Raw genomic sequence first — 11,375 nt, forward strand, 5'->3', positions numbered from 1 at the left:
CTCAAGGATGATCAGCTGAAACAGAAAGCCCCTGATCTCACTTTTGGTTTTTTGGTTTTTGTTTTTTTTTGTTTTTTTTGTTTTTTGTTATTTTTTGTCCTGTCCAGCTTCTCAGTCAAATCATATAGTTGATGTAGATGCCCATATCGGCTGTTCAGATTTACTTTACAAAAGAGAAGTGTGGGATACTTCTCTTGTTGCCTTATTTGTATTTGACTTTATTAAATGTATTTATATTATCATTTGGTGCAGCCGGGCCGGAGCAGGAGGGGATAGAAAGAGAAAAAAAAGGAAGACAGAGGGGGAAATTGTGGGGACAAGAGGGGGGTTAGACAGAGAGACAAAAACAACATCAGCAAATACGACATGTTCAAATATGATGGTAAAAGTGATAGCAAATAAGCAGTTAGCGAAAATAAAAAATAATACTGAAATGACAATGAGCATTATTACACTACAAATGGAGCAATACAAATACCAATAGAAATAGCGCTATTGATAATGAACAATACCAATAATTTACCTCTATTATCAACAATACAGTTGTTCAAATGCAACAATACATATATGTTGTGATAACTTCCGATACGAAAGAATGCAAAAAAATGGAGGGGGAGAAAGAGAAGCAACCTACATTAACCTTGTAGATTGTTATAGTAACAATAGGTTAAGCTTTGTCAGTGTGCCATGTGTTATACCCAGTTTACCCTAGGGTAACAACGTTAATATATGTTTGATGAAACGTGATTATGTGACCTCACTTTTGAGCTTCGTGGCAAAGATTGTGAAAACTTATGTAGTTGTGATTTCTTAGTATTCTATTTTGAATACATTTCAAAAAGCTTTAAAAATATGTTTTCCCATTGTCATTATGGGGTGTAGAATTTTGAGGGAAAAAAGTATTTTGTAATAAGACTGTAACATAAAAAAAAGTGAAGCGGTGTGAATACTTTCCGGATGCACTATATTATAATGAGACGACTGCTTATACATTTATATTTAAAATATTATTCCGTTGCAATTGGTCCTCTGAGGGCAGCCGTGACTGTGATGTGGCCCTCAATGAAAACAAGTTTGACGCCCCTGCCCTAGCGTGTTACATGAGTAATATTAAAGACTATAATGGCGCCACAAACTAAACCTGGTTTATAGCCACAAAAAGGCAACATAAGAATGAATCAAAATAGACAGTGTTTTGGGATTGAACACAACTGCTGGAATAAAAAAGACAATATAACATACATCCATAAATGTGGACGCATGTGAAAAAGTGCAATATATTTATCTGTACAGTAATCTATTTATTTATTTATATATATTTATTTATTTTATATATATATTATATATATTATTTATATACATTTATTTATTTACCGGTATATCTGCACCTTATTGCTTATTTATATCTGCACCTTATTGCTTTTTTATCCTGCACTACCATGAGCTTATGTAACGAAATTTCGTTCTTATCTGTGCTGTAAAGTTCAAATTTGAATGACAATAAAAAGGAAGTCTAAGTCTAACATTGTTTTGATGCATGATTGTGTTTTTTTGCAGGTACCTCAAAGAGGACGAAACAGTTTGGGACTTTCCCTGGGAATTACGTGAAGGAGATGAAACTGTAAAGCGAAGGAATCTCAACCGTAATACACGACTGCCTGTCAAGCTTTGGAAATATTTTCTATCACGCATGGCTGTGGGTTAGCGTAGTCATTTAGCTAAACTGGCAAAGTGATTGGTTCATTCTGAAGAATGTCAAATTGCACATTGAGGACCGTCATATGCCCGTTGCCCACACCTCAGCATGGTGTGTACGTCTACCTGACTGAGGATACCCCAGATTCTCAGATACAAGCTTCCATCGTGTTAACTTTGCCAGATGTGTTCACAGAGCACCTCAGTCTGAGTTCAGCAGCTCAGCAGATTATGAATGAAAGGTGACACGTTGTTACCTGAACTGGATTTGGGCGTGTCAAAATGTGTTTCTATGTGATGTTAGGTTAGAGTAGCCAAGTACAATACAAAGGAGTGTATCCATCTAAACACACTTTCAGATATACCGTATTTTTCGGAGTATAAGTTGCACCGGAGTATAAGTCGCACCTGCCGAAAATGCATAACAAAGAAGGAAAAAAACATATTTAAGTCGCACTGTCGCATTTTTGGGGGAAATTTTTTTGATAAAACTCAACACCAAGAATAGACATTTGAAAGGCAATTTAAAATAAATACAGAACAGTGAACAACAGGCTGAATAAGTGTACGTTATATGACACATAAATAACCAACTGAGAACGTGCCTGGTATGTTAACGTAACATATTATGGTAAGAGTCATTCAAATATCTATAACATATAGAACATGCTATACGTTTACCAAACAATCTGTCACTCCTAATCGCTAAATCCCATGAAATCTTATACGTCTAGTCTCTTACGTGAAGGAGCTAAATAATATTATTTGATATTTTACGGTAATGTGTTAATAATTTCACACATAAGTCGCTCCTGAGTATAAGTCGCACCCCCGGCGAAACTATGAAAAAAACTGCGACTTATAGTCCGAAAAATACGGTACCCCCATATTTAGATTGTTTGTTTTTTTTGCTTTTATTTTCTGTGTCTTTTACATTTTTCAGGTTTTAAAAAAAGTCATTATTGGCTACTTTACAAAAAAAAACTCAACACACAACTACAAAAAAGCCTTCAGCGCCGTTTCAGTATTGACTGCAAGTTCACTGCAATTCACTACGGTGTATCACAAATCATGTGCATACTTGCAAACACTTCAAGTGTGCCGTTATCAGACACAACAAAAGTGTAAATAATCACACGCTATTTATTTATCATGTTATACTCCTTGTGTCATTTGTGCTGGCACGTGATGCCTCAAAAGTAGGTGGAGGTTGACATCGTGCTCCAGTGCAACCACGGCACAGGCGTGGCAGCACTTAACTTTCTGCTTGGTCACTTAGGGAAATTCTGTCTAAACAAACAAAAACACTGAGGATTGATCATTGAACCTTTTCTAGCCAACAATGTGTCTTAAAAAATAATGATTCAATGAGATTGTATGACCCAGATGTGTAAAGAAACTTCAAGAGGCCTTTTTGTATTTTAAAAAGCAATGACAGTGTTTCCCATACATATATTTATTTGTGGCGGCCCACCACAAATACATTTGTGGACTTTGCTCTTAAAGTCATTATAATGGGACTGTGTGGGAATGTGCAGGAGGTGGCATCGTGACAGTGCTTCTTAACACAGTGTTTTGCCAGAGAATAAAAATATATAGAAGGAGGGTAAAATGTTGCCAATTTAGCGACTAAAAAGCAACCAAACCAGTGACTTTTTTTCTGTGCGTTAATGGACACTTTCCATATCGCTAGTCTTACTGTGACAACCCCACCCCAGGCCGCTCTGTCTTATTTGTGACATTAAAAAGTAATCCAAAAAAAAGCAATAGAAGAAATGTACTTTGCATTTATAATAGTGTTGTCAAACAAAAAATACAATGTATCTGTTCAATCACACTTCTGAATTTTGAATAATCGTGATTAATCGCAGTAGATTATTGCTTGCGTAGGTCAAATTAACATTGAAAATAAAAACTATTGTCAGAATGTTATACCCGCACATTAAAAAAAAATAAAAACTTGAATGCACTACATTTATTTTCTCAAAACTGGGTAGCAGTTTTATCTAAAGTCCTGTCAGGGTTTATTTTGAAAGAAAATGTTCCACCGAGCACACCAGTCAGAGTATAGCAACTGTGCACAGAGTAACTTCCTGTTCAGTGCATACCAAGTTTCAAAATAAAAGCATGGTAGCATTTACTTGGATTCTACCACTGCCATAACAAAATGGACCTTATATAGCACCGCCTTTCATGTAACAATCCGTAAAATAAATTCCATCCATCCATCCATCTTCTTCCGCTTATCCGAGGTCGGGTCGCGGGGGCAGCAGCCTAAGCAGGGAAGCCCAGATTTCCCTCTCCCCAGCCACTTCGTCCAGCTCTTCCTGTGGGACCCCGAGGCGTTCCCAGGCCAGCCGAGAGACATAGTCTTCCCAACGTGTCCTGGGTCTTCCCCGCGGCCTCCTACCGGTCGGACGTGCCCTAAACACCTCCCTAGGGAGGCGTTCGGGTGGCATCCTAACCAGATGCCCGAACCACCTCATCTGGCTCCTCTCGATGTGGAGGAGCAGCGGCTTTACTTTGAGCTCCTCCCGGATGGCAGAGCTTCTCACCCTATCTCTAAGGGAGAGCCCCGCCACCCGGCGGAGGAAACTCATTTCGGCCGCTTGTACCCGTGATCATGTCCTTTCGGTCATAACCCAAAGCTCATGACCATAGGTGAGGATGGGAACGTAGATCGACCGGTAAATTGAGAGCTTTGCCTTCCGGCTCAGCTCCTTCTTCACCACAACGGATCGATACAGCGTCCGCATTACTGAAGACGCCGCACCGATCCGCCTGTCGATCTCACGATCCACTCTTCCCTCACTCGTGAACAAGACTCCGAGGTACTTGAACTCCTCCACTTGGGGCAAGATCTCCTCCCCAACCCGGAGATGGCACTCCACCCTTTTCCGGGCGAGAACCATGGACTCGGACTTGGAGGTGCTGATTCTCATCCCAGTCGCTTCACACTCAGCTGCGAACCGATCCAGTGAGAGCTGAAGATCCTGGCCAGATGAAGCCATCAGGACCACATCATCTGCAAAAAGCAGAGACCTAATCCTGCAGCCACCAAACCGGATCCCCTAAACGCCCTGACTCCGCCTAGAAATTCTGTCCATAAAAGTTATGAACAGAATCGGTGACAAAGGGCAGCCTTGGCGGAGTCCAACCCTCACTGGAAACGTGTCCGACTTACTACCGGCAATGCGGACCAGGCTCTGGCACTGATCATACAGGGAGCGGACTGCCACAATCAGACAGTCCGATACCCCGTACTCTCTGAGCACTCCCCACAGGACTTCCCGAGGGACACGGTCGAATGCCTTCTCCAAGTCCACAAAACACATGTAGACTGGTTGGGCAAACTCCCATGCACCCTCAAGGACCCTGTGGAGAGTATAGAGCTGGTCCACAGTTCCACGACCAGGACGAAAACCACACTGTTCCTCCTGAATCCGAGGTTCGACTATCCGGCGTAAAATAAATTGCGTGATTAATCTACAGTACATGATTAATACGGACATTTTTCGTGATTCATCACATTTGAACTTTGACAGCCCCAATTTCAAAACATATTTATTTTGCTGTCCGTGCTTTTTTGCTCACTTTTGTCGTCCATAAAAATTCCCTGCTCACGCGTCATTGCTGATTATGCAAATTAGACAATGAGGTAATCCCCCTGCAAACCACCGCCACAAATAGATTGCAGTGCTTTGGGAAACACTGAATGACTACAACTTTACCAAATGATATAAGTAGTAAAAATCAGCATTAGTGCTATAGTACTTGCGCAATAAAATCGACAAATCAAACAAAACGTGCAAAAAAAGGATGATACCTCGTTATCTAGCAAATTTAACATTGTTATCAACCCCTCAACAAAGTGTGCATAAGAAGGTTTAAGTCATTCTTAGGGAGTCTAGATGTATGTAGGTAGGGCAGTAGCTGACAAGTAGCTGAAGTACAATAAATACCTAATCACGCATTGCCAGACTATCAGTAGCCTTTTAGTAGAATTGTACAAAATGAAGTGATACATTTTAACATCCAAAATGTGTTGATTTCCTGTTGCGTCACATTGTATTATCTTCATTTGTGCAGTGAGTGTCACACTTTTTTTTTATAACAAGAACTTGTAGCATCGTCCTCACCCAAGTTTGCTTTTGGGGACAAAATGCAGTGTTTCTTCCTGACATGTGTCGCACTGAATACACGCTACTGTATTATGAGTGTGCCTGTATAGCACTGATGGAATCTATTTTGTCACACATCACCAAAAGAATGTTTTGCTCTCCACCGCTGGCCAAACACTCTCATGTAACTTGAGCTCCCGGTGAATGTTTTTATTTGGGTTTTTTTTTTCCACCCTTGCAGAACTTCAGTAACTCTTGGTAAAAACACCTTAAACTCTCATTAAGTTGTGTCATAATAAGTGTGTCATAGCACGTCACAGAATGTATGGATAAATGATATGTGTGGAAGCCTTTATAAAATATGTGAAAGGTCGTCTGCAGCAATAGAAGGATTGTAAATATGTAAAATAAGAAATAGACTGCATGTGACGGAAGCATCAGATGGAGCTTTTGGTCACATGCAGAGTTTTATCTACCTGAAGGATTTTGTCACAGCGTGGAGCATCACTGAGCACAGGAATTTGAATGCATATGAACATTATACGCTGCCATTTGTGAGCTCATAATGCCTTATGTTTGATGCTAAATTGTGCCTCATTTTTATGTTTTTTGTTCCTGAAATGTTATCCGTGACATATTTAATGTAACAATCAGGGCCGGCTCCTGGCATAAACATTACCAGAAAGGCTTTGGCGACGTTCGAGTCCATTTAGATTGTATTTTTTCATCAATGAAATTTGGAGCCCAGAAAGGTTCAATTTGAGTAGTAACTTATAAAATCAAACCTTAGCAATGTTAAAGACAGAAATTGGGCCATGACAAAAAGCCTAGAGCCGGCACTGGTAACAACGGTTTGCCCATTAAGTCCTAGTCACTTGTGATGGAACTACATTCACTGGGAACTCGTCAATTATAAATATCTAAAGTGTGACATTGTGCGACAACTTTATGACTAATAATGTTGACGATTGAATTAGTTTAAGACGCACGACCCGCCACACGTTTGCTTTGTTTGCTTCAATCTTGCAGTGTTGTTACATTGGCAATATCTAAATAAAGATGCTATACACTGCTGTGACTTTGGTATTATGCAATATTTAATAAACCATTTTAAACCATTGTGTTGGACAAAGAATCATTGTAATTGTAAACAGAAAACAAAAAAAATCTACATGTGGCAGCATAGCAGTCAGTTATGTCCAGGTTTCACTTCTCATTGCACATAACTGTGGCGTGTTCAAGGACCCTCGAATAATGTGAGAAAGAGATGTAATGAAGTTTTTAAAGGGGGTGAGGGTGCTTAACCCCCATGCAGTGAAAATACCAATAATATTAATTATGATGTACAGTCGTGGTCAAAAGTTGACATGCACTTGTAAATAACATAATGTCATGTCTGACATCACATGGACAAAGATAAGGCCTTCTGAAGGAAAGTTCTGTGGTCAGATGAAACAAAAATTGAGCTGTTTGGCCACAATACCCAGTAATATGTTTGGAGGAGAAAAAGTGACGCCTTTAATCCCAGGAACACCATACCTACCGTCAAGCATGGTGGTGGTAGTATTATGCTCTGGGCATGTTTTGCTGCCAATGGAACTGGTGCTTCACAGAGAGTAAACGGGACAATGAAAAAGGAGGATTACCTCCAAATTCTTCAGGACAACCTAAAATCATCAGCCCGGAGGTTGGGTCTTGGGCGCAGTTGGGTGTTCAAACAGGACAATGACCTTAAACACATGTCAAAAGTGGTAAAGGAATGGCTAAATCAGGCTAGAATTAAGGTTTTAGAATGGCCTTCCCAAAGTCCTGACTTAAACATGTGGACAATGCTGAAGAAACAAGTCCATGTCAGAAAACTGCACTGCACCAATTTTGTCTAGAGGAGTGGTCAAAAATTCAAGCAGAAGCTTGCCAGAAGCTTGTGGATGGCTACCAAAAGCGCCTTATTGCAGTGAAACTTGCCAAGGAACATGTAACCAAATATTAACATTGTTGTTATACTTTTGACCCAGCAGATTTGGTCACATTTTCAGTAGACCCATAATAAATTCATAAAAGAACCAAACTTCATGAATGTTTTTTGTGACCAAAAAGTATGTGCTCCAATCACTCTATCACAAAAAAATAAGAGTTGTAGAAATTATTGGAAACTCAAGACAGCCATGACATTATGTTCTTTACAAGTGCATGTAAACTTTTGACCGTGACTGTATATGCTGAAAAAACAGTAAATTTGACGTAAAATTAAGCGACTGAGCTGCCAATTTTTTACTGCAAAATCTGCAAATTTACATTGCAGGCCGACATAAAATAATTTTTACAATAATAAATAATAAATCTCTGAGCTGCCACCTTAACGTGGTAGAGGAGTTTGCGTGTCCCAATGATCCTAGGAGCTATGTTGTCCGGGGGCTTTATGCCCCCTGGTAGGGTCTCCCAAGACAAACTGGTCCTAGGTGAGGGATCAGACAAAAAGCAGCTCGAAGACCTTTATGAAGAAAACAAACAAGGAACCCAGATTTCCCTTGCCCGGACGCGGGTCACCGGGGCCCCCCTCTGGAGCCAGGCCCGGAGGTGGGGCACGATGGCGAGCGCCTGGTGGCCGGGCCTGTCCCCATGGGGCCCGGCCGGGCACAGCCCGAAGAGGCAACGTGGGTCCCCCCTCCAATGGACTCACCACCCATAGCAGGGGTCATAGAGGTCGGGTGCGATGTGAGCTGGGCGGCAGCCGAGGGCAGGGCACTTGGCGGTCCGATCCTCGGCTACAGAAGCTAGCTCTTGGGACGTGGAACGTCACCTCGCTGGGGGGGAAGGAGCCTGAGCTAGTGCGCGAGGTGTAGAAGTTCCGGCTAGATATAGTCGGACTCACTTCGACGTACAGCAAGGACTCTGGAACCAGTTCTCTCGAGAGGGGATGGACTCTCTTCCACTCTGGCGTTGCCGGCAGTGACAGGCGACGGGCTGGGGTGGCAATTCTTGTTTCCCCCCGGCTCAGAGCCTGTACGTTGGAGTTCAACCCGGTGGACGAGAGGGTAGCTTCCCTCCGCCTTCGGGTGGGGGAGCGGGTCCTGACTGTGGTTTGCGCTTACGCGCCAAACCGCAGCTCAGAGTACCCACCCTTTTTGGATTCACTCGAGGGAGTACTTGAGAGTGCTCCCCCGGGGGATTCCCTCGTTCTACTGGGGGACTTCAATGCTCATGTTGGCAGCGACAGTGAAACCTGGAGAGGCGTGATTGGGAAGAATGGCTGCCCGGATCTGAACCCGAGCGGTGTTTTGTTATTGGACTTTTGTGCCCGTCACAGATTGTCCATAACGAACACCATGTTCAAACATAAGGGTGTCCATATGTGCACTTGGCACCAGGACACCCTAGGCCGCAGTTCCATGATCGACTTTGTAGTTGTGTCATCGGATTTGCGGCCTCATGTTTTGGACACTCGGGTGAAGAGAGGGGCGGAGCTTTCTACCGATCACCACCTGGTGGTGAGTTGGCTGCGATGGTGGGGGAAGATGCCGGACAGACCTGGCAGGCCCAAACGCATAGTGAGGGTTTGCTGGGAACGTCTGGCAGAGTCTCCTGTCAGAGAGAGTTTCAATTCCCACCTCCGGAAGAACTTTGAACATGTCACGAGGGAGGTGCTGGACATTGAGTCCGAATGGACCATGTTCCGCGCCTCTATTGTCGAGGCGGCTGATTGGAGCTGTGGCCGCAAGGTAGTTGGTGCTTGTCGTGGCGGTAATCCTAGAACCCGTTGGTGGACACCGGCGGTGAGGGATGCCGTCAAGCTGAAGAAGGAGTCCTATCGGGTTCTTTTGGCTCATAGGACTCCTGAGGCAGCGGACAAGTACCGACAGGCCAAGCGGTGTGCGGCTTCAGCGGTCGCAGAGGCAAAAACTCGGACATGGGAGGAGTTCGGTGAGGCCATGGAAAACGACTTCCGGACGGCTTCGAAGCAATTCTGGTCCACCATCCGCCGCCTCAGGAAGGGGAAGCAGTGCACTATCAACACCGTGTATGGTGAGGATGGTGTTCTGCTGACCTCGACTGCGGATGTTGTGGATCGGTGGAGGGAATACTTCGAAGACCTCCTCAATCCCACCAACACGTCTTCCTATGAGGAAGCAGTGCCTGGGGAGTCTGTGGGGGGCTCTCCTATTTCTGGGGATGAGGTTGCTGAGGTAGTTAAAAAAAACTCCTCGGTGGCAAGGCCCCGGGGGTAGATGAGATCCGCCCGGAGTTCCTTAAGGCTCTGGATGCTGTGGGGCTGTCTTGGTTGACAAGACTCTGCAGCATCGCGTGGACATCGGGGGCGGTACCTCTGGATTGGCAGACCGGGGTGGTGGTTCCTCTCTTTAAGAAGGGGAACCGGAGGGTGTGTTCTAACTATCGTGGGATCACACTCCTCAGCCTTCCCGGTAAGGTCTATTCAGGTGTACTGGAGAGGAGGCTACGCCGGATAGTCGAACCTCGGATTCAGGAGGAACAGTGTGGTTTTCGTCCTGGTCGTGGAACTGTGGACCAGCTCTATACTCTCGGCAGGGTCCTTGAGGGTGCATGGGAGTTTGCCCAACCAGTCTACATGTGTTTTGTGGACTTGGAGAAGGCATTCGACCGTGTCCCTCGGGAAGTCCTGTGGGGAGTGCTCAGAGAGTACGGGGTATCGGACTGTCTGATTGTGGCGGTCCGCTCCCTGTATGATCAGTGCCAGAGCTTGGTCCGCATTGCCGGTAGTAAGTCGGACACATTTCCAGTGAGGGTTGGACTCCGCCAAGGCTGCCCTTTGTCACCGATTCTGTTCATAACTTTTATGGACAGAATATCTAGGCGCAGTCAAGGCGTTGAGGGGATCTGGTTTGGTGGCTGCAGGATTAGGTCTCTGCTTTTTGCAGATGATGTGGTCCTGATGGCTTCATCTGGCCAGGATCTTCAGCTCTCACTGGATCGGTTCGCAGCTGAGTGTGAAGCGACTGGGATGAGAATCAGCACCTCCAAGTCCAAGTCCATGGTTCTCGCCCGGAAAAGGGTGGAGTGCCATCTCCGGGTTGGGGAGGAGATCTTGCCCCAAGTGGAGGAGTTCAAGTACCTCGGAGTCTTGTTCATGAGTGGGGGAGGAGTGGATCGTGAGATCGACAGGCGGGTCGGTGCGGCGTCTTCAGTAATGCGGACGCTGTATCGATCCGTTGTGGTGAAGAAGGAGCTGAGCCGGAAGGCAAAGCTCTCAATTTACCGGTCGATCTACGTTCCCATCCTCACCTATGGTCATGAGCTTTGGGTTATGACCAAAAGGACAAGATCACGGGTACAAGCGGCCGAAATGAGTTTCCTCCGCCGGGTGGCGGGGCTCTCCCTTAGAGATAGGGTGAGAAGCTCTGCCATCCGGGAGGAGCTCAAAGTAAAGCCGCTGCTCCTCCACATCGAGAGGAGCCAGATGAGGTGGTTCGGGCATCTGGTCAGGATGCCACCCGAACGCCTCCCTAGGGAGGTGTTTAGGGCACGTCCCACCGGTAGGAGGCCGCGGGGAAGACCCAGGACACGTTGGGAAGACTATGTCTC

At 44.7% G+C, this 11,375-nt stretch overlaps 1 protein-coding gene across 4 annotated transcripts in view; it reads left to right on the forward strand.

The window, feature by feature from the left end:
* Nucleotides 1-6,926, forward strand: part of LOC133607387 (sorbin and SH3 domain-containing protein 1) — a 129,393-nt gene extending 122,467 nt beyond the window's left edge. For all 4 annotated transcript variants that reach the window (XR_009815409.1, XM_061961945.1, XM_061961955.1 and 1 more), the window contains one exon: nt 1,558-6,926. Coding sequence is in view for 3 of the 4 variants with exons in the window: in XM_061961945.1 (XP_061817929.1) it covers nt 1,558-1,625 (68 nt within the window). In the remaining variant the exon portion in view is untranslated. The remainder of the gene's footprint in view (nt 1-1,557) is intronic.
* The last annotated feature ends 4,449 nt before the right edge of the window (nt 6,927-11,375 follow it).

This window comes from Nerophis lumbriciformis, linkage group LG02 (genome assembly GCF_033978685.3).
Source record: "Nerophis lumbriciformis linkage group LG02, RoL_Nlum_v2.1, whole genome shotgun sequence".
Lineage (NCBI taxonomy): Eukaryota > Metazoa > Chordata > Actinopteri > Syngnathiformes > Syngnathidae > Nerophis > Nerophis lumbriciformis.